Source organism: Tricharina praecox (genome assembly GCF_024521635.1).
Source record: "Tricharina praecox strain CBS 144465 chromosome Unknown BZA05scaffold_12, whole genome shotgun sequence".
Lineage (NCBI taxonomy): Eukaryota > Fungi > Ascomycota > Pezizomycetes > Pezizales > Pyronemataceae > Tricharina > Tricharina praecox.
This window is the reverse complement of record NW_026250414.1, coordinates 639712-665263: the sequence shown is the minus strand read 5'-3', so window position 1 is coordinate 665263 and position 25552 is coordinate 639712. Positions and strand designations below refer to the sequence as shown.

General features: G+C 53.2%; 4 protein-coding genes across 4 annotated transcripts; 1 reads left to right on the top strand and 3 right to left on the bottom strand.

The window, feature by feature from the left end:
* Positions 1-4273: 4273 nt before the first annotated feature.
* BZA05DRAFT_48085 (uncharacterized protein) lies at positions 4274-6074 on the bottom strand. The gene is made up of 5 exons (XM_051488347.1): positions 5787-6074; positions 5489-5709; positions 5114-5415; positions 4582-5055; positions 4274-4526 (listed from the first exon to the last, which is right to left on the bottom strand). Exons 1-5 carry the CDS (start codon positions 5792-5794, stop codon positions 4386-4388), a joined length of 1146 nt encoding a protein of 381 aa, XP_051339459.1. The 5' UTR covers positions 5795-6074; the 3' UTR covers positions 4274-4385.
* A 4073-nt stretch (positions 6075-10147) lies between these two features.
* On the bottom strand, positions 10148-12785 carry BZA05DRAFT_398419 (uncharacterized protein). Its single transcript, XM_051483710.1, has 5 exons — positions 12117-12785; positions 11819-12045; positions 11443-11747; positions 10904-11383; positions 10148-10839 (listed from the first exon to the last, which is right to left on the bottom strand). Exons 1-5 carry the CDS (start codon positions 12392-12394, stop codon positions 10441-10443), a joined length of 1689 nt encoding a protein of 562 aa, XP_051339458.1. The 5' UTR covers positions 12395-12785; the 3' UTR covers positions 10148-10440.
* Positions 12786-17610: 4825 nt separating this feature from the next.
* BZA05DRAFT_47845 (uncharacterized protein) lies at positions 17611-19263 on the top strand. The gene is made up of 5 exons (XM_051488346.1): positions 17611-17883; positions 17953-18590; positions 18659-18790; positions 18857-19148; positions 19203-19263. The coding sequence occupies exons 1-4, from the start codon at positions 17715-17717 to the stop codon at positions 19037-19039; spliced, it is 1122 nt and encodes a 373-aa protein (XP_051339457.1). The 5' UTR covers positions 17611-17714; the 3' UTR covers positions 19040-19148; positions 19203-19263.
* Positions 19264-19802: 539 nt separating this feature from the next.
* Positions 19803-22409, bottom strand: BZA05DRAFT_47717 (kinase-like domain-containing protein). The gene is made up of 4 exons (XM_051488292.1): positions 21697-22409; positions 20797-21642; positions 20663-20726; positions 19803-20614 (listed from the first exon to the last, which is right to left on the bottom strand). The coding sequence occupies exons 1-4, from the start codon at positions 22303-22305 to the stop codon at positions 20181-20183; spliced, it is 1953 nt and encodes a 650-aa protein (XP_051339456.1). The 5' UTR covers positions 22306-22409; the 3' UTR covers positions 19803-20180.
* Positions 22410-25552: the final 3143 nt, after the last annotated feature.

Below are 25552 nucleotides of genomic sequence, written 5' to 3'. Positions count from 1 at the left end.
TTGAATGATAAGTCTTCAAGTTCGAGGTCTACTATCATTGGCGACGTTTTGGTGTATCTGCCCCAACTTTAAAGTTGCTCGGAGACAGGTGAACTCCAGGGGGGAGAGCCCAGGCCAGGCACACCGCCAGGATCACGACGACCATGAACCAACAGAAAAAACAACAACGACGACAACCCGAGACAGTTGTCTCCTGACGAACGAGTTTTCTAACACAACTGAGCACGGATATGGGGAAGGAGGGCGCGATGGCCGGCGGCCCGGTGGAGGATCCTGGGAGGATCTCCTTTGTCAGGTTTTACTTTCTAGTTTACGCACCTGTTTCTGTTTTTGCTTTTGAAATTTGGTTGTTGTTTTTCCTTTCTATACCGGCTATAGACTTAACCAGGACTCCAAGCTGTCATATGAACAATGAATAATTCAAGTCACTCGTATGAGTTCGAGCGAACGATATTATCGAAAAGCAGTCCCGACTCCCGACTCCCGACTCCCGACTCCCGACTCCCTACGGCGGCCGGTCGCTTCCACGGACGAATCAGGATCTGCTGGGAATGTGACGAGAGTTGGAAAGACATCAAATGTGATGTGCAGCATACTTTGGTACATCAGGAAAAAAAAATCCGGCGGGCCTGAACTGCACATGGTGCGACATACTCATTGAATAGGCACGATGCCATGTGACTATAGCTGTCCATGTCTGACTGCAGCTCTCCAGGTGCTGCACACGGCGTAAAACTCTGACTAGATATGTAGACACGGTGCCTGGATTGATAGCTGTCCACGAGTGATCGCAGCTGTACACGCTGCTCCGCGCTTCTCCGGCAGCGCTTCACGATGCATCACTCTGTTCGCGAGTGGTTGTATATGCCTCGACGGTGGCAGCGACAAGCCTCAATAACGCCTCGCAGCGGCGATTCACCTCCAGCACCAGGTGGGTTTTCACTTTGCCGCCACTGGATATCTCCTCCCCAACTACCTTCCTCTCTCTCTATCTCTCTCTCTTCTTCCTCCCACACCATCCATCGGACGATCGATAATCAAAAACCCCCACCGATCAACAATTCTCTACTACAAACCGTTCGAACCCACAACCTCTACAATACAGTCAGCGACTGACTCAATGAGCACTACTATCAACCCCACAATGAAGACTATCGCCCCCGCCTCCGACGAGCAGATGGACATTGACATTGAGATGGTCATTGAGATGGGTATGGAGATGGGGACCGACATCGAGGAACACAAGAACTGCATGGGAGGTGGTGAGGAGGGCAAGGCGGAGGAAAATTTTATATGTGTGCGACGTTTATAAAATTCCATTCCGTTACTAAAATCGAACTAGTAAGGTTATGAGAGTTGCGCGAAGTCGCATTCATTTGAATGCCGACTCGTGGCGATAGTGCGACCAATATCAAACAACAGGATTAATCACATGATTACGCACCGAAATGTCATCGGGCATTGCTTTGGATATTCTACTCCTTTTCCTGCTGTAAATATTTCACCGTTTTTTGAGTATCTGTATTTAATAACTGCCGCCATACCGATAACCCCCCCTTCTTTTTTGCTACAGTAGGTATTCAGACCCACAGCACAGTAGTATTATACTTTCAAAATCGGAGTATGGACTAATCCGCTGGCGGCAGGTGCAAGTTGGGTCGCCGCAGTCTCCATAGGACTTGATAGGATCAAAGCTGAAGAATCGAGCAAGAACTGATGTCCGAAGGTGCTGGGTAGATTTGAATTTGCGAGGCTTCACAGATTCACAATTCGCGATTGAGGCTTGTGCCAGCAACTCTGTGAGAGTTATGAAGTACTGCAGTACCTAGGTAGAGATTGATAGGGCGGACAATTCCTACTATCTATACCTACTTATGTAGCATTGCATGGGTCGCCACTTGAGGAGCTAGGAATTGTGAGAAGTGAGAAGTGAGGTCGTGGACGGCGGTGGTGGTATATCAAGTTGGTTGTGCGGTCGATCCAATGCCCGCCACACGCTACACTGGTACAATAATATACCCGGCATCTAAACGACAAGGCTTACTATTCTGACCATCAAGCTTCGTGCCGCCTCATTGGCGAATAATCCAGATTCCACACCAATGAATCCGCAGTTACGAATCCTGTTCCCCCCAATGCCGCGCGTCGATCCCGCCGCTTCATCTCGTCCCTCCAGCCAATCCGTCAAGCCGGGTGCTACTCCGTGGCAGCCAGCCAGCCACTTGTTGCCGAGTCCTTCGTCGATCCCTTAAGTTGCCTACACTCATCAAGTCACCACAAACAACAGACTGGCCGAAGGAATTCCTCGAGCTTCTCACCCCACCCTACCTACCTATTCTGGCGATGATTGGGCAGATGTTGAAACATGCGCAACAGTCGGTCTGCCAGTGACCGGTGAGCGTGAATGCAGCGTTTGTTCCGTCGTCGGGTAACTATCTATGCGTGCTTATTTGGCTGCGGACTGGTATGGTCGGATTGCCAACGTTTCTGCCTAATTGTCAGTATTCTATTGTATGGTATGCGGCTCGTAGATTACGGCGGGGTTCACGGACTAGTATGCAGCGTGTTGCGGGAGGCTTTTCTACATGTTCGCCGTGGATTTGGCGATAGTTAACTCGGCCATTAGTTATTCTCGCTTCTCAGACTGTGGCCACCGCTACAAACGGTACTGGAGGTATAATTGGTCCATGTCGCCATCCCATCTGGTAGGTATTTAGAGTGGGTACTCGGGACGGCCGAATGGTCTACTATACGATGACTTTCCCCCTGTACCGTAATCCGAGATTAGATCTGTCATTGAAAGTTGAGATAACTGGCATTTTATAGTCGAGACTCGAGACAGCGGCTGAGTCGCTGAGCCCATAGATCTGTTTGGAGAAGCAGGAGGAGGGTACTCGGGCGGCCGAAAAGAATACCTCGCCCAGACTACCAATAGGGAGCACGTGGATCTCCGACGATGTTCGTTCAGCTCTGTGGTCGGCGCATTTCTCACGTCGGTGACGTGAAAACTCGCGCCCACCGCGGGATTGACGTGCCATGACTGCATGAGAGCATCGTCCAGCGCACAGGCCTCCTAAACTTGCTCGATCTAGGCATTCTTTGCATCGGCTCGTCGAAACCTCAGCCCACCCGCAATTACCCGGAGGCTCGGCTTCTGGCAAAGCTGCATTCCCACCAATACCGTAGTAATGGAGTGATCGCATACCAACCATGAGTCCCTCTGTGAGCTGGCCATGAAACACCTGGCCTGCCGTCTGCGGCCGGCCACGGCCCAGCCATCGTCAGATGCAACGCCACTCTCGGCTCTGGACCTGAGGACGCACACGAGGGAACCCGCCAACAAAAAGTGGGCTCAGCGCGTAGGAATCCGCCTCCATACTATGCACGATTGAAGCTCGCTGTTCGCCGCCAATTCGATTCGCGTTCTGGTCGACGAATGACTGAGTGAGGCTGTGAGACTGCGGAACCCGACATAGTGCGTTCCAAGGAATCGGATGCGACCGTCAGAAGTAAGGGAGTTTCGATACCCTCCAGCCAAACACGTTCGCTTCTCGAATCGCCCTCTCCCGAATCTGATTCTCGTTGACATAATCTTTCTCCGACAAGATGTCATTCCTCAAGACGTCCGTGGAGAGAGTTTGCCTCCGACACCCCCCACAGCCACCTGGATGTTTCGCGAATCCCTACCGACCGTGGGTAGCTGCAGGTGCACGGTGGCAATGTGCTGCTCCTCGCAGTGTCGTGGCTTCGTAAGGTTAGCTTCTCGTTGTCATGGTCGACGGGCCGCTCAATCGTGAATTCCTGGAAGTGCGGCGGACGGATTGATTTTCGACGATCACCTATTCACGAAACCGAAAAGAACCCCAGATTCCGCTCGCCAGAATCGACTGCAGGATAGGCACCCATGGGCCGGGGTAAAACATCAATTACCCACCTGCTTGACAAGTATGTCTGTCAAGAAAATAGCGCTCTCTCCTCCTCCCCCGACAATCGCCACAGCGTCATGTCCCATTCCCGCAGTCCCAGAGTCTCCTCCATCTTCTGTACCCCCCCCTCCCCCCCCCAACCATCTTCTCTCGCCTAGCCCGGCGCCGGATACCACACGCCGGTGATATGCCCTGCAAATCCATACCACAAAACTACCCTTAACTGTAGTTAACATTCAGATAATCACCCAAGTCGCAACTTGGATGACCTGAGGATTCGCGCCCGGCAGTTGGAACTGCCATCCCACACAACCGTTTTCCATATGCCTGGCAACCGGCCGCCCCCGTAAACAACCCTTCTCGTCGTCCCCCGCATCATTTTCCATCCGGTGATCCACGGAGCCACCAGTCGTATCGAAGCCCCTTATCTGTCGCCCGTCGTTTTCCCTCCTTCCCCGCCTATTCTTTTGCGCATTTTTTTTCCCACCACAGCCAGACTAAAATACTCAACATCGCCAGGCCTATGGTAATGGCAGTGAAAACGATCCACGTGACCGAAGTCGACCACGTCGGATCGCTAAAGCCCATCCCAAATATGCTCTGGCACATATCAACATCTTGGGTAAACGGTAGGGGGGAAAGGGTGATGACATACGGCTACGACGGATGGCGGCAGATAAAGCATACAGACGACCGTGATGACCTTCATCGACTTGGCATACACGGCTGCCTTCTCGGATAGCTGCAACATCAGGGTGTTTTCGTGGCGCGCATAGTTGTAGGGAATGATGGTGATGATGAGGGCGAAGAGGCTCTCGGCGCGCTGCAGTAGATTACTGACACGTACCTTGTGCTGGCTCAGCAGGATGTGAAGGTCCTCGAGGTCTTCGTCGTACTGCTTGTACTGGTCGTCGGTGATGTAGACATTGGTCTTTCTGCGGAAGGATTCTATGCCTCGTCGGAGAGAGGCGATATTGGCCTGGTTGACTTCGAGTGCGTGGATCATCGTTAGCAGCTCGATCTTGAATTTCTGTACGCGTTGCGTGTCAACGAGCTCTAGCTCTGAATCTTTGTGCGCTTTCAGGATTAGGTTCCCCGGCTTTGGCCGCCACAGGAACGCCCGTTTGTCCTTCGGAGCAGTCAGCCAGAGTGTTCCGGGAGTCGAAAATGGAGTTAAGTGGGCAGACCATCTTCCTCAGATCATCGTCTAATGCATTGATGTACGGCAGCCAACTCCGGGTTGCAATCTGCATGAATAAGATATGAATATCTAGATCATGGCGTCTTTCTCGCGGATGCATTGGATCGCTCGTGAACACATCCTTCAAGCGGGGTACGCATTCTCTGGGCGCAAGTACGGATATCCACGTGCTCGTCTTGGTTGCCGGCACATATTTGGAATAGAAGCCCATTTTCTTCCGCCTCCACGTGAAACTTTCGCCCTGGCCCTTCACGGCCTGATCAATATAGCGGAAGTTGTAACAGATCTCTGTTGTTCTGTAGCTCAGCCAATGAGGTCTCGCAAGGCAAGCATGGAAGCACAACAGATGAAGTGCACTTACCGAATGCTTCGGGAGTTTTGGTTGCGTTCATATATTTGTCCCTTTCCCAGGTGATCTCTTGCTGATAGACAGCATAGTCCTCATTCATCTCATCGCACTTATCCCCAAACAGATGCAGAATATCCAAGAAGGCGGGGAACACGTTCAGAGCCGTCAGAAGTTTCCGTTGGATCTCCAGCGAGATCAAGAGCGCCCCAAACGAATATTTGGGTTTCAGAAAGCTAAAAACACGCGGAAGATAAGGTTTTAGTCAATCTGTCTGCGCGAGCCATTCGAGGACGGAGATGAAAGTACGCACAAGAACATATGCTGACCGACAAGAGTGAGAGGCTCCACATGCTGACCGACGGCAGTGCGATCGATGCGTTTCTCGACATCGGCAGGCAAAACCTGCACAAAGCTGCTGTTCGAGCTTGAGTCGTCGTCCGGCGGACTATGATCCGCGTAGGCTCTGTCCGGGCCGGGCTCGAGGTACAAGGGTATCCCACTGTTACACGATGAGAGAACCGACCTCAATCCCCCCTCATCGCAAACCCTAGCGGTTGAAAATTGGGAGGTTATCGCTTGCGCACACAGTCAGCACGGAATCTATCTTTGCCATCGTTCATTCGTTCGCTAGCACTGTACCTACCGTCTCTTTCCTTGAAGTAATTGACTGCTACGACGTCGAATTGGGTGACGCTGCCGAAGATCTTCGTGCCGGCTTCATTCAGATCCTTTTTGCAGCGCTTCAGGTCGACGCTGATGGGATCGCGCCATGTCGGGCTGTTGAGAGGGTAGTGCTCTGAGTCGGCAAACGGATCGCGCTTAGGAGTTGTGCTGACGAAGTTCTGAGAACGAACCGCCGACGGGGCCATGTCGTGTGCGGGCACTGCACTGGTATATATCACGCTCGATGTTAAGATTGCAAGAATTGGTGATTTTCCTAGTGAGAGGGGCACACCTTATAGTCCTGCAGGCTACCGTATTAGGACTTTCACACCGGGAGTGTATTATCAGGCCCGCCTTAGGAGCACCGACACCATAACCCATTGCAGCAGCGCACGTCGACAACACACTGCGCCTAGTCTGGTCATACAATTCATACGATAGCGTGGGTGACCGGATCATCAAAATGCGGGACCTAAAAGAAAGGTGAAGAAAAAAAAAGTGTATTCCGCCATAGCCCGGGTGGGATTTGAATTAGAGTATTGATGTCGTCGTCGGAAGGTAGTGGAAATACATATGTGCTCCAATTTTGCGGCAGTGCCTGGAGAAACTACGGCATGCTGCTGCGGGTTCATCCTGCGGGGCGTTGTCGAGATAACATTTTTTTTTAACGATTCTGGTGCTGCAAAGTTTCACTCAGGGTCTCTAGGTGGCCATTGACCTTGCTGGCTTGCACCGCCCGATTAAGTATAAGCCTCTTCAACATACGGATTGTCTACGTAGGTTCGAACACGGTGGCGATTATTGGACTAAATACGCAGAGCCTCTGCCATAGGCACTGTGCCGGCCCGGATTCTCTCCAACAACAACTTCAATAAGAAACGGATTCGAAGATGTCGTAAATCCGTTTCGCACATCTTTTCTGTGTGAAGTCGATTATTAAAAGGCGACATAAAACCAGTACATATACGATTACAAGGTCCCAGGACTGGAGCAAACCCGCAAGAAAAATCGGCCGGCATCGGCAATATAGTTTGGAGTGTACGTGGCTCTTATGTACTACAGATCTAGCCACTGCTGGTGTAGATCCCCTCGCAAAGAGCATGCAACATTTCCTCAACGCATTAATTTCTTCCCGCGTTCCCGCGATCAATCAATTCATCTCTCTGCGGCCAGCTCTTGAGGAACTCCAAGGCTTCAACCAGCTCTGCACTCGTGGCACGGATCGTGAGATAATCGAGAGCCATACGTACGCGCAAGGTCGCGCCACCGGGGCAGGGCGATCGGAGGTCGTGGACGGGCCGTCACGGGCAGGTTTTCAGGAGGAGTCGCGGCGGGCGCACATTTAGAAAGGCGGAAATACAGCCGCGAAGTGTAAGGGGGGGGACTCGGGTGTTGATGTGTAGAATAGTCCTCAGTCGGTGGCCTTTTTTCATTCCGGGCCCTGTATGTAGGATATCCGTGCTCATATCGGTAACCCGAGACATCTGCCTATAGTCATCTCTATCTCCAGCCTGACTAACCCGTCATCTCGTCTGGAGCGGCCGCAAAAACGGACCGTATGACACCCTATCCACCGCCCCGCCGCACTGGGTGATCAGCCAACTTGGGTATCCAGTACCGCACAAAGCGACGCTAGATCTGCCATTGCCATTGATAGTAGACTTCCTCTTCTTCGTCTTTCCGTTTCGTCTTGCGATGAACATTCGGAGGCGGGAGAATTGTGGAGCGGAATGGGGTGGGTTAAGGAGGACGGCAGCGGTTGGAACGACACTTCAATGGAAGTTACTTCGGGACTTGAGAGTTCCCGGATTTATAGGTTTTTGGTGGAGTAAGGTAAATGTAGTATATAGACTTCACTCAAGAGCGGGGTAAATGTAGAAATCGTGACTTAGAATTCGGGTGCAGCGAATACCTTTGGAGAAGCAACCAAGGACTTGCATGATAATGCGTCATTTTGGTCAACCGATCCGTGCTGATGCGTCAGCAGTGTAGGAGCGGTGAGACACCAGCAGTAGAGTACATTTTGCAGGGGACACTGCACGCGACGATGTGTCTCTTTAAAGTTTATCTAAGCACAGGCCAATGCCATGGTGCCATATCGCCAGCCATCGTGCATATCACCAAACCGCACAACCAGCCTGGTTACGTGCCAAAGCCACGGCGCCACACAGGCGTAAAATATCCAGATAGCGCGGGTTTTTTTGTTACCAGATCGAAAGTGAACATGTACCGGTATAATGGTGATGGTAATAGTATAGTGATGAGTGGCGACGGTATGGACAAAGTGGTGACAAGCATTTTCGTGGATAGAGGGCGCCATGATGGACAGTACTTATCTATGAACGTGAATGTGAAGAATCATCACTCCACTAAGCCACACTCCACAGAAGTAACATGACAGCCACGTAGTATTGTCGTAAAATGTGACGGAAAAGCACAATGTAACGTAAAAACACAAGTCGAGACGGAGCAATTCTGGCCGAGCGGGCTGTTGGTTGTGGTGGCTGGTGATGCGGCTGGTGCCCGTCCAGCGGCCATATCACGGTCGAATACTGATTTTTGCCATCTTCCCCACCCCCACTGGAGTCCTTCCCTTTCCACGCGAGCCCTATGTACCGTGTCTACTCGTTCATGAGACATACGCGCTAAGACGTCTGAATGAGCCGGTATACTCTGAAGCGTTTCGAGTAGGTAGGTTCATCCCAATCCTCCAATCCTTCCCAATCCTCCAATCCTTCCCACGCCCCCCCATCCCCCCCGCTACATTTACTCGATGTCCGTGCCTTCACCCCATTTAATCGCAGCCGTGTGAATGACACCAGCTCTTGCGGTTTCCAAGTCACCCACCGGAGGTGGTGACGGTTTTTGTTTTTGGCATCACCGTTGGAGCACTAGATCTCACGCGGCGGTATCACCTGACACGCCTCGCGCTGCTGGCCTTTGTTTTTTTTAAAAAAAAATCAACATTGCATTTGAAATTAGTGCATCATGGCAGATTACAACGTATCTATTTCCACCCTAATGTTGGCACCGACAGCTCGCCACAAGCTCGATATCGGTTCTCTCTCCGCCCGGCCGACCCTCCCTGCTCAACCCTCCCCGCGAATCAACCGTCTACCTATATTAGAATAGTTGTTGATCCCATGTGTAGTGCCCGCGGCATTCGTTCTTCTTGTGTCTCTTCTTTACACAGCCGTAGCAGACAATGTCCTTTTCTGCTTGATTCCTAGAGCGTTTTCCGAGAATTTGCGTGCCCGTACCCCTGCCAGAGAAGCCTTTCCCATTATACTCGTAGCGATTGCCTTTCTTCACAAACAGTGCAACATCACTAGGTATCTTATGCTGCGCTCGCAGACTTGATTCGAATACCTCCAGTTGCTTTAGGGTATCCTCCGGGGGTTGCTCGGGTCCTCTGTAGTGATCGTTCTTGTCATCATAGGCACATCACTCGGAAACATGGGCCGGTCACTCGCAGTCCTAACCACTGATTGCGTGAAATCGCCCCTTATGCGAAGCAGATCGATATTCTAGGCAGGTGAGTTCCTCCCGTGATGCTCGAAGGTGCCTCCAGAATCGGATGCTCGGTGCCCGTGGTGGGTAGGTATCCTTGCCGCGGGGCGTAACGGGTGCCTCCACCGCCACGTGCAGGAACGAACCCGGCGGATATAGTGGGTAGGCCGCGTGATTAGCGCATTAGCCATCAGTCTTCCCGGCGCGCTTCATTGGATTGGCGATTTTGGATCTCGTGCTGGGCATCTGACTATGATGTGACTACCAAATACGGCTTGCACGAAATAAGGTGAACGCGAATCCCTCAACCGAACCAAACAAAAGCATGTATTGCAAATACAAGCTACGTACATCCTCTCTAGCCAAATTCATTCCTGAAGAAAAGTGCGTCACCACAGCCTGGCAAGCCCGAAAGGCAGGACGCGTAATGTGGGATAAGATATGACACGCAATGGGCATACGCAGTGTGCATACGCAATGTGGAAAGAGAAAGCTCGAGGATGGAAGACAGATGTGTTGTATTTAAACCGCCAATGTTGCCCGCTCTTTTCATATCTCTACCACGCAAGAAAGTCAATTCAATCCCTTGTTCTCCGTCTCTCTCTACCGCACATTCTGTCGATATGATCCAAACTTCCGCACCGCCCAAACAACAGTTCCTCCGCTGACCTGCCCTTCAGCGAAATACAAGCCCCTCGGCGCCATAAAGTCCCCACCAGCGATGTACCTTCCTCTTTCAGCCTGCCCTATCTATAAGGCTTTGATTATATCGGTATTACCTACTCTTCCGCTCAACCCATCGTCGGATTCCTCGAAGACTCCACATACTTCTCTCGATAGGGTGAGCCCCGCTCGACGTCCACCAGCCCAGAGTTTGTCCTGCACCAGATATGCGGCGGGGTTCTTGGCCACCACTTGAGCCGCGAGGTTCTTCGCCACCAGTTCAACCCCGCGCCTACCGGAGTCTCCGCCACCGTCACCCCCGTATTTTCGTCTCCTCCTCGTCCTCCTCCTGTGTTTTCGCTATCTACTTTGCCACCTCCTCCTTCCTCATCTCGTAAACATCTGTGCTCCCACCACAGCCAGAGGCCGATGGTCGACGCCGCCAGAATCACCGTGGCGCATATGAAGATCGCCCACATGATTGCGATGTCCCAGCTCGGATGGAAGAAGTCCATTCCGAAAACGCCCTGGTATATATATATGAGCATGCTGAGTGGACAGGTGGCAGGAAGGAGAATAGTAATAACATACGGCAATGACGGATGGCGGCAGATATAGCATGCACACGATGGTGATGACCTTCATTGATTTCGCGTACTGGGTGGCCTTTTCGGAGAGGCGGAACATCAGGGTGTTTTCACGGCGCGCAAAGATATATGGTATGATGGTGATGATGAGCGAGAAGAGGCTCTCGGCGCGCTGCAGGAGGTTCTTGACTCGCACCCGGTGCTGGCTCATCAGGATGTGCAGGTCCTCGAGATCTTCGTCGTACTGCTTGTAAAGGTCGTCAGTGATGTAGACTTTGGTCTTTCTGCGGAAGGATTCTATTCCCCGTCGGAGAGAGGCGATGTTGGCTAGGTTGACGTCGAGCGCGTGGATTATCGTCAGCAGCTCGATCTTGAATCTCTGCACCCGCTGCGTGTCCTCCAGCTCCAACTCGGAGTCCGAGTCTCTGTGCTCATTGGTGATAGTGCTCCCCGGTTTGGGCCGCCACATGTACGTCTTTTTGTCCTTGGGGCCAGTCAGCTACAAGTCTCGGGTCAACTACGGCGGAGAACAGGACATCGTACCAACTCTATCAGCTTCTTATCTAGATGGTTGATGAACGGCAGCCAGTCCTGGCTTGCAGTCTTCATTAACAGTAGGTGAATATCGATATGATGTCGCATTCCTCGCCTCCGCTTCGAATCGCTCGTAAACACTTCCTCCAAGCGCGGAATTGCCTCATCGGGCGGATACACGGGTATCCACGTGGTCGTGTTGGTCGCGGGCACAAACTTGGAATAGACACCCATCTTCCGCGTCGTCCAGATGAGCTCTTCGCCTTCAACATTCCCCTTCCGCTGGACTACATAGCGGAAGTTGTAGCATATCTCTGCGATTTCACAGCACCGTCAACGCGGGTTCACAAGCACACACAACACAAAACGATCGAGGGTAATATACCGAATGCTTCAGGAACACTGGGTGCGATCCAGGCCTCCTGCTCCTCCTCTCTCCAGACTATCTCTTGTCGGTAGACCGCATAATCCTCGTTAATCTCCTCGTGCTTCCTGCCAAACAGATGGAGGATATCCAGGAACGCGGGAAACACGTCCAGCGTCGTCAGCAGCTTCTGCTGTATGTCCTTCGACATCAGCAGCAGGCCGTACGAAATCCTCGGTTTGACAAAACTGCGCTTTCTTTTAGTCCCTCGATCCGCACGGATCGGACCGGGGGGGGGGGGGGGGGGGGGGATAAATACAAGAAGGTATGCGCGCCAGCCGGCGGAGATTCTGCGTGTGCACAGAGGGCAATTTCAGAGTCTTCGTCTCCGGACGACGATGCATATTCCGTGGAGCCGGTGGAGCCTGTGGAGCCACATCTCGCAGCGGCCAAGGCCAGTCCCCTCGTGCCACTCTGCGACGACGAATGAACTTCCGCCAGGCTCGCCTCGTCGGTCACCAGCCGCCTTTTCAATGTGAGTGTTTCTACCCCAACATCAACTATCAGCCCTGAAACATCCAGCATGCCGTCATGCATGCACGCGCAGATTTGATTAGCCGCCTGCCAGCCTGCAACCAACCCAGAACGAACGTTACATACCCTTCATCCCCGCACCACCACGCGGGTGTGAATAAACCACCGAAACAACGTCGATGCTAGTTTTCTCGCCTAGGACGCGGTCGCAATCGCTTTTCCAGCGGTCGTCGAACCGCCGGATGTCGATGCGCGCTGGATCGTGGCGTGTATTTGTATGTGTGTGCTGTTGCGGATACTTTTCGGCGCCTGCGAGGAAATACGGCACCGGCGCGGATGATTTGCTTCTGGGCCTGTAGATCTCCATCCCTGCTTCGCTGCAAGATGGATAGTGAATCTTTTGGGACTTGGGACTTGAGGAAGAACTGGCTCTGATAATGTCCGATGCGCGATGTGCGATGCGCGTTGTGCGGCACATCTTTCGACTTTATATACAACCGCCCCCCGTATCTGCACTACCTCAGCCGGAGGATCACAGGTGGAGCACTGTTAGTTACACTACACATCCTGAGAGATTGGTTCGACTGGCAATTATGCCCGTCTACACGAGGCTCAAAGCGACTTTTCACTGGAGCGATAGCGACTCCGCTGTTATAGGCCAGCGGTTGAGACCGTTAAATTCACCCCTCCCATGATACACCTAATATAAACTTCTGAAACACCCAGCACAGATCGAATAACACCTCCACCCAGGCCCACGGTCCTCCATTCAAGTACACCAGCACATTACATATTTTGTATCTCATCTATTTCGTCCTGTGACGGGGGAGCGGGGGCATCGATGTTCAGTGCACGTCCTGACCGAAAACCAAGCATCCAAGCACACCTGCCAGCCGGCTGAAGGGGAGGCTACATACCTGCGAGAGCCTCTCAGGAATGACGATACGCCAGTACGCCGCATCGACCTCCTTCAAACCGCCGCGTGCTTAGCATTCAGCTCAGCGCGGCACAAGGCTGTGGCTGTGTCTGTTGCGGCCAACGAACGAACGTACCTCTATACTCATCTCCTGCGGCGCGGCGTTGGGGAATCGCTGTCGTAGGAACTTGAGCAGTGCGTGGCGACTGATGTATCTATCCGAGTCGCACTCATCGTCATCATCAGCGAGCGGCCGTGATGTGATGGGATGCGAAGTTAGTGGGAAACGCATCGCAACGCATCGCAACGGAACGAACCTGGTGGGGAGGTCTTGCTGGTACATCGTCGAAGGCTTGGGCTTGGGTGCCGGGGGTTGTTTGCCCATTTTCGCATTTTTGCGATCGGTGAATGTAGGCAGCGAGTATTTAAGCTGCGAAGTGTGTCTGCTGCTAGGTATGCACAATAATAATCACACCGCCTGCAGGTTTCCTTCTCCTACATGGCTAAAGCCGACTCTTGCCGTTTGACTGCCGTGGTGTCGGCCTGGCGGTGTGGGGAACGGGACCCAGTAGGAAGCCGCTAGCAGCTCTAGCAATGGAGTGCATCTCCAGAGGAATCAAGTGCATCGGGCGCTGGCAGTCTTTTTGGTTTTTTCCCCGCGGTATGAGTAAGTAGGCCACTTTCCGAAGTATGATTTGTGAGCTGGGTGAGCTGTAGTGGAAGTGGAAAACAGGCGAAGTCCCAACGTTGTGAATCATTGGCCACAACACAAATCAACCTTTAGCGTGGCAGGCAGGGTGGCCAAGTCTCGATCGTTCCGTTTGAACCTTAAAAGAGTGACATCGTCGCGAACTGAGCTGAAGGGCGTGGGCTCGAAAACTGCGCCCCTAACGGAGCCCGTTGTGTGCTTGCTGAACAATGTTTCACCGGCCAGTGATTGCCCCCATGTGGCATGTACTAGGTAGGCAGGCTGAGCAAGGGGTCGGCCGACTGTATGTACTGCAAGTAGGTAACCTGTCGCGACCCGCCGCTTCTCCGCATCGAAAGAGCAGCGTCGGATATTGATGTCCTTCGATTTCCCGCTGGCTCCAAGCCGGCAGCATGCACGGAGGCAATGTTCGCGGTTCGTAGTTCGGGCGAGCAGGCTACTTCTCGACGTGGTGGTCATTCGGCTCTGAGTTGCAACACCTGAGCGGGCTTTATGGATGGGGGAGTTATGGGTCGTCGGGCTCAGCAGTTGTGCGTGTGTGTGCCGTGTGTGCCGTGTTCCTCTCTCTCGAGATAGAGAGATGTCTGCTGGTTGATCTAGGTTCGGTGTAGATGGGCTGAGCCTTCGGAGCCGGTGCCGCAACTCGATGATCGTGTCTGTCCTTCCGCTCGAGCGCGAACAAATTCGCCATCCAGCCCAGCTATCGTCATCACCATCCTGTCCCATAGAACCACACAAGTAGCTAATCCCATAGGGCGCTTCTCTCCCTCAGCTTGCTGTCTCCGTTGCTGTGTTCGCGTTGCAGGCTTGCAGCCAACCGCTTTTAAAAGCCTTTAGTTTTATCCGCATCTCGGGTTTGCAGCACGGCTGTGTTTGTGTGCAAAATGTGCAGCTGTGCCCATGTATGCTAGCTGACATAGCTGACATGATCGTCGCGGGTTGCTGGGGCTGGCAATTGGTCGCGGGGTAGTCAACTACTAGTGACTCGAATTCACCGCCGACCGGGTCCGATCACCGCTAACTACTCTAGGTAACAAAGGCGATCACCAGTCGTTGGACGTGGAGCCCCAGTCTTGTGACACGATGGGCGTTGAGTCTCTCCATCAGAATCATTGCGCACAGTGTTGTTCGTTTCTGATTGGATAACTACTCTAGATGGAGCAAGTTGGCATCGGTGATGAGCGAGTTGACTAGTCACATCCTGGAGATCATGGTGAGGCCTCTACATACTCCATGCAATGCTGTCATCACCACCGCGTGCGAAGAGCGCACAATCCCGTGTAAATTCGCAGGAATTTCCGAAGGCCTACTTGTTATCCAAGAACTTACACACATACCTCATACCCAGCTAACCAAGAGGTGAAACAAATCGTGGCTGTATGTGAACGCATGTAGAGCACATGTGCATGAGGCTCCAGGTGGGCTTCGCAGAGTTCGGTAGATAATGCATGTATCTAGTCTGTACTCTAGATATCGGACGATGGTGAGCACCGAGCACTGATAGGGGGCTGCGGGGTGGGCGTTTTCGTGATTAATGTAGGCTCCCCGGGATAACATTGAACGGAGGAACGCGATGCAATCGTCTTGCACTATCGACTAATCTACTCTCGAAGCACATTAGCCCTGGTAGGGGTATGTAACCGCAACTTGAATGCGCAGAAATACTGCGCAAACCGTCGAAACATCCCACCAAGTATGAAGATAACATGGTGGGACACCAACCCACCAACCAACCAATAATCAACTCTAGTACGCTCCTGCATACAGTATGTACCGAGCATGCCGACTCAAACTCAGCCTGCCGTGTAGTCGGTTGCGTACACGGCACACCGCCTCGCCTCGCCAGCCTGGCGACTAAACGCCATTGCCATTGCCATTTACAAACGCGGACCGCTGAGGTTTCTTTTCCCATTTAAATAGAGCCTACGGAGGAATCATCGCCAAATCCGATTGCGAATGAATCCAAGAAGCCGGAAACAATCATCGCAATCCTTCCTTCCTTGAGCAGCAACTTCACTACTTCGGCAAATCGACGCCAGGAAACAGATCCAAACCTAGTTTACACGCAATACCGAATGAGTAGCAGCTCCGCCGAAGTGATGATCGTTCAGGACCTTTCTGGCAGGTATGGTCATTCATCCCCCCATCACCCTCGCGTGAGAGCAGGAGTCAGCGGCCAAAAGCATCTCCCAGAGTCCCAGCGTGCACTTAGTTATCACAATATCTACTCCGCCCCATGTACTACCTATACTAACAAGTAGTGTGCTACAGGTACATCAAGAAGAACATTTTGCAAGACTTCATACAGGAGAAATGGAAGGGGCAGTCTTTCGGAGGCGAAATGATGTCCATCGAGGTCCGCACTCTGTGCTCTGCTTTTCCAAACCGAACCGGCTGAACGAACGGCGGGATAGTTATCATACTGATGGTCTGGCGTACGGTATGTAGGAGGTTACCGGGTACGGCACTAGCATATTTTGGAGGATCAAGGTGCCGTGTCGCCTTACAGAGGTCGGAATACCTGCCTGCCTGCGGCCTGCCGATGTACCCCAGAGTAGCTAACGGCGCGATCGGGTCTACAGCAGGAGATTATCACTCTTCAAGACCAGTCAAACCCGGAGTAATTAGCGACTCTGCGAGAAATAACTGCTGGGTGGTGGCTAGAATAGTACCGCTGGGGGAGGGCGGATAGGGAGGCAGATCGAAGCTGGTTGTGTTCGCTCATATGTGGGGGAGGGAGTTGATGACTGGGTTGGAAAAGAAAAGTAAGTTCTTGTTGGACGCCTACGGCAGTTGCTGCTCAGCCTGATCCTCGTGCATCTCGTCACGCGAATTAGTAGGCTCTACTATACTGTAGCCCCCACCAGAACTCTGTCCTGAGTGTGCGCGCACAGCGGGAATATAATTCCACTGCCTACCTGCCTGCTAGATACCTACATCCTACTCCCACCGATCGAACCAATCTTTCCGAGACTCTTCCGTCCGGTCTCGATTCATTGCATTCGGGCCCCACTACCAACTGCAATAATTCTTCCCCACATCCCATGTGCCCTTTTACATCCGAATCTGTCTGCGATTGCTGCGATAGCGACAGCAACATCGTCGCGTGCGAGTGCGCCGTCTTCGTCGAGCCCCCGCACACCAAACCTCCGACGACGACCATGACGTCCGACAGATGGCTCACGTACTTCGAGAATCACGCTTACGACGTCGATGCCGAATGGTACCATGCGCGACTGGTGAAGAAAGCAGCGCGGCTGCTCGGCGACGTGACGTCAATGACGGCAACATCGTGTAGTCGCATAGAAGGAGGTTAGTACCCGAGTACTCTATTTGGTAGTGGATCGGGGCACCCCCTCCCCCGGTACTCGCGAAACTCCGGGCCAGCCGACGCTTATATACTATCTACCGAACAAAAGGCCCAGCTAGCGGGGGATACTACACGAATAACATATCGACGGGAATGGGCAGCGGCGACGTTTCCACGGCCGTCAAACAGCTCCTGGACGCCGTCAAAGTCAGTAGTCTCCGACTCGTTCTCCGCGAGTGAAATGCTGCTCGCCGCCGTACCGTACTGACGAGTATGTATTGTACGTACAAGCCCACCAACCAGAACATATTCCTGTGAGTCATCGTCGCGGGAGTCTGCATCTATGCTCTTCCGGGGTAGGGGAACGTCGTGATCTGAGAAGAATCGATCGGTGATTAGGACCATCCAGCCGACCATCTCGTTCGCAAAACTTCCGATATGCTGGGAGATGCTCTGGCACTTGGTTTCTCGGCTCTCCATCTTCCCCGGGTTCCTCGATGTGCTGCACCTCTTTGGCGGAAAGACGGACGAGGTGAACGAGGATTATGCCGTGTATCGACAGCACTTTACGCCAGCAAGCGATGGTGGTTCCGATGGAGCCCGTGAGGAGACTTTCGGTATGTTGCGGGCTGGTCGGTCGCTCGCTCGTGCTGTACGTACGATAGCTGATGACGGAGGGGTTTCAGAACTGTGCTACAACTTCAAGTACGTCGAGCAGCGGCCGTCACACGCGGATGGCCACCACCCGATATGGACCACTCGCAAGATCGGCGTGTATGCGAAGCGCGAGCCAAAGGAATCCCGGACCACGTGGGTGCTGATCCAGCCCGGGCGCAAGAGCTACCTGGACCGGGTGACCAAGCGGCTGGGAAAGGCGGGAAAGGCGCACGCCCACGATCAAGAAATACACCTGCTCCTGATGAAGTCGGCGAGCCAGAACTGGACAGAGCATATCGACGCCCTGGACGTAGAGTTCCGAATGCTCGACACCAAGGTATTCATGTGGCGGCCGGGCGTGACAAATGCCCTCGTGGACGAATACCTCCAGTCCGGACTGGTCATGCCCGACAGCCAGAGGATACAGCACTACAAGGTGAAGCTCCACCAGCTCCTGCACGCGCTGGACATCAACTACGCCAACATCGAGTCTCTCCGGCGAGGGATGGAGGAGTTCCAGCGCCAAGGCAACTACACCAGCCGTGACGAACACCAAAAGTACGATCGGGAGCTGCAGGAACTCCTCTTCCAAACCATGCAACACAAAGTGCGGGTCATGCATCTCATCGAATGCGCACAAGGCCTTCTCTCGCTCGTCTGCACGCTCGTAAGTGACTCCATCATGGCAGCCGTGCGCATGGTGGGATCCGTCCGTTGAAACCGCTGGCCCCATAGATCCCGTACGTGTTCGCTCGCAAGGAAAACAGCCTGATGCTCAAGCTGTCGGAGAAAGCAACCGAGTACGCCAAGTCCATGAATATGATCACCATCATGTGCATGCTATACCTTCCGCCATCTCTCGTAGCCGTAAGCGACTCCCCTCCCCCTCCCCTCCCATCCTCTCCCCTCTTTCTCACGCGTGCTCTGTTCCAGGCAATCTTCGGTATGACGGACATTTTCCATACCCGCAGTTCCAGTCTCGGTCCGGTGATCGGGATGTTTGCCGCGGCAACAACCGGACTGTTCGCCCTGACGTTTACCGTTTGGGCGTTATGGGAGTACACGCGAAGGAACTTTTCTTCGCTACGGGATGAGGAAATGAACGTCACTGATTAACGTAGAAGTAGTACATACATAGTACATAATGGGAAAATACTTGAAGTCACTGGGTATTTCTGGCTTCTAACTACCGCGGGCCTACAGCCCGAAGGTAGACCGTCGAGCGGTATGTATTATACAAATATTTTTTGCCCACGATATAGTCGTTGATGCGCTCAAGGCGGAAGGTGGAAATATATCACGTAGATACATATCCCTTGCCCCCCCCCCCCACCCTGACCCCCGGATACTCCGGATACCCCAGTCGCTTTGATCCCGAGCGCAGTGCGCAGTGCTCCTGCACGCGCAGGGATGGACCCTAGTTATCTAACTAGTGCCAAACAACTGCCTGCACTACGCCACCTGCAAAGATATTGGCACACTGCGATGTAGTTACTCTACAATACACACGCTAGTATGTAGCACAATGCGTGCCTATGATGCACAGCGCACACCTATGTGGGATGCCTAGAGCAGTGACGTCGTGGCGCCTCCACCTCTCGAGGGAGGCGAAGCGCTGTGTCGACGTCGCTGACATCGAGGAGCGCCTAACGCCCACTGCCCCATCCCATGCATGTTGAAGCGGCGAAATGAAATCTACACAACTTGTTGGGATAGGAAACGGGCGTTCTCGTATCGCTATCGGCGTAGGTACTATATAGTGAAGGGGGGGGTAAAAAATACGCTTTTTCCGCATCGATACGGTTAAATACGTACTTTGACCGTACTAATACGCCTTTTGACCGTACCGATACGGAAAAAAGCGTATTTTTTACCCCCCCCCCCCCCCTCCCCCTTCACTATACAGTAGTTATGAAGGTCTTTCCATGATCTTTAGTTTTTTTTCTCTCGATACTTTCGGGTTGCTGTATCGGACCCGGTGGTTGAAAATGGGCCCCGTCCAATATTAATCCTTTGTCCTAGGATTTTATGTAGACGTCGTGGAGGGTTGGATGGGCGTCGAACTTTTAGAGTTTTCTTGGCGTAGTGGGAGGAGACGGGCAGCGGAGAAGCAGACTCTCTTGTGGTCCTTCTTTGTATACCGAGACACACACCAACCAATCAATCGATCGTTTGAAAACCAATCCATCAACACACGCATCGTGTCGGCTCCACGTCCAGGACGCTCAACTCTCCTCGGAATCACTGTCCCTCATCCTCAAGGGTCCACGCCGCTGGCCGCGGCGATAGATTTCGGGCTGTGTTGTGTCGACTGACGTCTCAACCGAACCTTCCTCAACAGGAGATTGCAAGCCATCGTGACGCTCGAAAACGGCCACTGCGGGGTTCCAAGTGAGCATCCTGACGGTTCCACAGAAGCTGCATCGTAGTCGTGATCGGCTTCGTAGGGCCACTCGCCGGGCATACGCATGGCGTGCTCGTGGGGTGGATCTTGGGAACGCTGCGTGAGGCAGCCAGGCACGGGTACGGATTCGGCCATGGAAAACGTTGGCGTGGTGCTGACGGTGACTGAGGATAACGGTTCGTCGCCGGTTCCTGGCGAAAAGGTGAACTCAACACTTGCTCCTGGATGTTCCATGCTGGGAAGCTTAACCGAGACGATGACTTCGTCGCCGATGCTTTGTGCTTGTGCTGGTAACGTCAGTAGTGGCCGCGGCGGAGAAGTTGCTATGAACTTACAGTGAAGCGGCTTGACGGGTCCCAGAACACCGCCCGGTACGGCTAACTGCGCCGACGCCGGCTGCTGTTTCAAATAATGTCAGTATCCAAACGTTGGTCCGAGGTAAAGCCGCTCCGGCGAGACTTGTACTTACACTTTGGAACCCTAGCGGCAGTTTTGGAACATCCAACGGCTCAACGCCCAGCACCTTCGCGAGCCGCTCCTCGGCCTCCTTTGCGGTAGGGCGAGCATCCACCTCGATGGACAGCATGTCCCTCAAGATCCCAGCAACGCCCTTTGAAAGATCATCCTCGTCGGATGCTTCCAACAGAAGCTTGTCGACCTCTTTGTGGAGCTGGGGGCCGCTAGGTGTCTCGCAGTAAAAGTTGTAGAGGATACTGGTCATCCCCATCTGCACAACCTCCTGCCTCCGGTCTTCTCTGAAATTCTCGACGCCGCGGGCCCCCTTTCTCAGCCATACAAGCGCGATACAACCCACGCAGCCGATCCCCCAGACATCGAACTTCCGCGTCACCTTCGTCTCTGGGCCCCCGAATTCCTGGCATCCGGGCCTCCTCGGCGTTGCAGATAGCATTCCGCTCTCGTTATTCTTGCGGTGTAACAGACCCAAGTCTGCGATCATCCACCTCCCCAACAGGACCAAGATATTCAATGTCTTGATATCGAAGTGATAGCCAAACTGGGTGGGCTGGCTGCAGTGGATGTAGTTGAGCGCCGACAATAACCCCATATATTGACGCCAAATCGACTTTGCTCCGTGGTCTTCCGGGCTGGGATCCTTTGCGAACAACCTCTGGAGATCGCCTTCGCAGAGGGAGTAGAAGTTCATGTACACGTCTCCGTGGGCAATCGACGCAAGGATCGGGTTGATGTGCGGGTGCTTGTTGTACACTACGTTATTGCGCCATTCTTTCTCCCAATCGGCTTCGGCATCGCTCACGACCGGATTCGTGTACCGCTTTAACGCAAAAAGTCCATCCTGCCACTGTTAGTCGCTTGCATTCGACAGTCGAAGGGAATATGGGTGACTAACCTTCACATCAACGAACTTGCAATAGCCGCCATCCAGCATCTTGGCCTGGTAAACGACGCCATACCCTCCTCCTCCTTTCCTTTCCATAATCTTGAGCGGCAACGTCTGCATGGAAAGAAACTTCTGCTGCCTTTCCGGGCCGTGGATGGTCGGCAGGAAAAACCGAAAGAAGTCGAACTCAATGTGAGCTGAGTACGTCTGACCATCCGATTCCGGAGACGAGAACAGTTCATCGAGTTGCTGGCGTTCGAGCGGATGTTCGTGAAGCCACTGATCTGAGTAGCTCTTCTCGACGAACCTGTGGATGAGGTCCATGCGCTCGACGAAGCAAAGGAACGCAAGAACGACAAGATACGTTTCCCCTTCCTCATATCCGATTCCGCGCACACCACGTATGATGTTTTCGTCAAAGGCCGGACTCTGACGCGAAGCGCATCCTCGGAAGACACCGCACTTGCAGCCGGCCAACTCTCGAAGCCGCTGGCCGTCGTCGGCTTCGAAGAGATCTTGCACCCTTTGGCGCGGAAACGACTCGTCCGGCCTCTGCGTATCGCATCTACTCAGAGGCGTCATACAGCGCCGCAGTGCCTCCCTCGTGCTTTGGCACATGGCTTGGAAAGCGTCTCGCTGCAGTGCCGCTGGGTGTCTCGTTTTGATGTTGCGAATGTGAGAGCGCCGGAATGCGTAAGGAGGCGGGCGGAGGACCGTTTTATGTGTCGATGATGGCCGTTCGAGAGTCTGGTACGAGGCTCGAGGGCGTTCGCTTTGAAAGGACTCGGTCGGTGTCTCGAAGGCTCGAGGGGTGTTTCGTCAGTGGTTCAATTTGTTTCGCGTCGATGAAGAGCTGTATGGGTGTATTGCGGATCGTAGCTCCTGGCTGGTCTCAGTGTTGAGGTTGGTATGGTCTGGCAGAATTACGAGCTCAGGAGCTCGGTTTAGTGGCCAAGCAAGTACATAGCCACACAGATTTCGCCGTGCCGTCATCGGGATCGACGTACGGCTGGCTAGACAGTTATACTTAAAATATGCCCAAGGCGCGTTCTTATTGTCGGGTAGCGGTAGCGACGGGCTGCAGGGTACACGCGTATTCAGGGCTGGCGCGCACCGCGGTGAGCCAGTACGAAGCTCCCTATTGGAAGAGACTCCGGGGTAGAACACTGGGTGCATAGGGATGACTCATCAGGTGCGATATCAGTAGCGTAAATCTGGAGGAGGCAGAGGGCTAGTGAGAGGACGGCGTGTCGCGGGTGTCCTGAGGCCGTCGGATGTGCACAGTTGTCGAGGATTGTTCACAGAAGTGTGTGGGCGGGGCTGTTATTATCAGTTTTTACTAGCTCAGTCTAATATCCTCGATGCGTGCCTAGAGCTCCGCCTTGAAAATTCCAGCTATGTGCGGATAGAGTCTGCCGATAGGTTCCAGCCATCAGCCTCGATTACGCCTCACACCCTGAGATCCTACTCCAACTGCTACCTTCCGCTTTTGTTTCCGTTGTTGATAGTAATTACACAAGCTGAGACTTCTCTCGCTTATCATCAGCCGAAACGATGGCCGACATGCGGGGTTAGTCGAAACAGACGATCAACAGGCGCTCTCAAAGCTCCAGCTTCACCCTCTGCAACCCGGGGTCTCGAGACGCTTATCTGGACCTCTACTTACACTGAACAATCCGGCATGGCTTGGATATCACAATTAAAGGGAAGTCCATTTGGACATCCTCTTTCCAAAGCTGTGCTCTTGGTCATGTAGGTAACTGACCTTGGGGTATTTTTATGGGGCATTTTCAGAGGGGATATCAGACCCGGTGTGCTTTACTTCGTATGCTGTGCTTAGCCATGTTCGTTTGTATTCGGCCAGGCAGTTGAACCCGCGCAAGTAGTGCCGGACCCCGTGCCGGCGCCGATCCTGAGTGATCTCCCATGATTTCAGCCTGGTCGATCTCCCATTTTGTGGAGGCAACAGCGCCCTAAAGACCCCCCTCGCCTCATCGTATATTCTTCCCTAAGATCACCAGGATAGTTCCTCACTTCCCTACTCGTTGGATCGTGATTGTGTGCATACTCAGCCTTCGGCAATAAAAGGTTGAGATTCTTTTGCTCCATCAATGCAAGAACCTCCATAGTATTTATGAAAGCCTAACTACTCGGGTTTTTTCGTGAGCGAAAGTGAAAAGTGGCTGACTAGGTTGCAGTGGCTGGTTCGCGCTCCGGAGTGTCAAGCAGGCCGACTTCATCTTACCGGACCCGGCCACTAACGGTACCAACTACATACTGATTCAAATGGCCAACTTGGAGCCTATGAAATCCCCTTAATTGACGTAAATGGACCTTTACCCTACTAGCCACCCGTATTCAAGTCATGCAGCCTGAATTCTACGTGAGGTTCCCATTTCCACAACGCGATGTGGGTGGATTGACGGAGAGCGTCCGCGTCTGCTGCGTTACATGGCACCGAGGTTGATATAAAGTTACCGACGGGCAGACTACCTGCGCACGGCCTTCTAGTTAAGCGAATTCTTGCTTGGGGCTGCGCATCTTGGTGGTTTTGATGATCAGGGTTCTTGGGTAACTAACAGTTGCACTTGGCTAGCCAGTTAGCCTGCCGTGAAGCGTGCTGGACCAGACCAACGGGTTTACTCCCATTACCGGTTGACATTGGGCGGCTCAGCTGGTGCTCACCGGGGCATCCGAATTTCCTCCCTATCAACGTCCTGTAGATTCAGGTCGACGTCGCGGTGTGCCTTGGGAGTGAGTACCATCCAAAGGTGCTAACGACCACGACGAACTTCTGTCATCTACTAGGTAGGTTCCAACTTCCCCCCGCCCCCCGCCCCCACCGACGTCGATGTCAGACCAGCACTGCCCCCGCGCGTTTGCTCCAAGCCCGCCCGCCCACGGAGCCGATACCCACCCCTACATACACCATGGGACCAGCAATCCATCGCGCCATCGATCCTGAAACCAGTACGTCGACGCGTACGGTAACGTAGTTACTTCTGATCGGGACACGGCATTTGAAGATAAACGCGCGTGGGACAGGCAAACGCGTAGGCACGGTCCACCGCTGTTCTTTTTTTCTCTCCTTTTTTTTGGAAGGGGATGCTACATACGTACGTGGTGCGAAATCGATTCTTCGCGACTCCATTCCACATAGTCGGGGGAAAAAAGATGGACTGTCGGCGTGGTCCGAAACGGTGAGAAAAAGGGGGAGGGTTCGTGGCAACTCGTGGAATGGCCGGTATTTCGCGCAATGAAATGTGTGCGCCCGGTTTGCATATCCATCGGATCCATCGGGTGACGGTTTAGTGGCTGGCCATTGCATTGGTACCACGTCCCTCTCTCTCACACACACACACGCGTGAGTTCTCATCCCCCCCCCCTGAGAGCTCACTCGATTCGGCCCAGATGGTCGTAGTCAGAGGCAGAGTTCGCTGGCCGTGGGCCCTACCTACCGCCGGGTGCACACCTGAAAACTAATGTTGTCATAGCCTACATATGGTAAATACTCGTAGATCGGTCTCCATACATACATGTAATCATTGAAGAAGCGAATAACTGTGATCTAATTGTTTATGGACAATTCTACGGAACACCAACGGTATTGGAGCGACTGCCCGGGCAAGCTCGTGGCGTGAGTTATGGCCCATGGGGAAACGTGTGTTTGAGGGGCAGCTCTTTCGTGTGATACAGTGCCGTGGCCGACACCAAAATCGCCAGCCACAAAACTACACCTCAGCTGGATACGAATTTTGCACAAACGAACCAAAGAGAATGACTAGATTAGTGAGTGGCCGATGTGGCTATGGCTGTGGCGCCCAGCTGGCGACGTCAATATCGGACGAGCTAAAATTAGGATGCA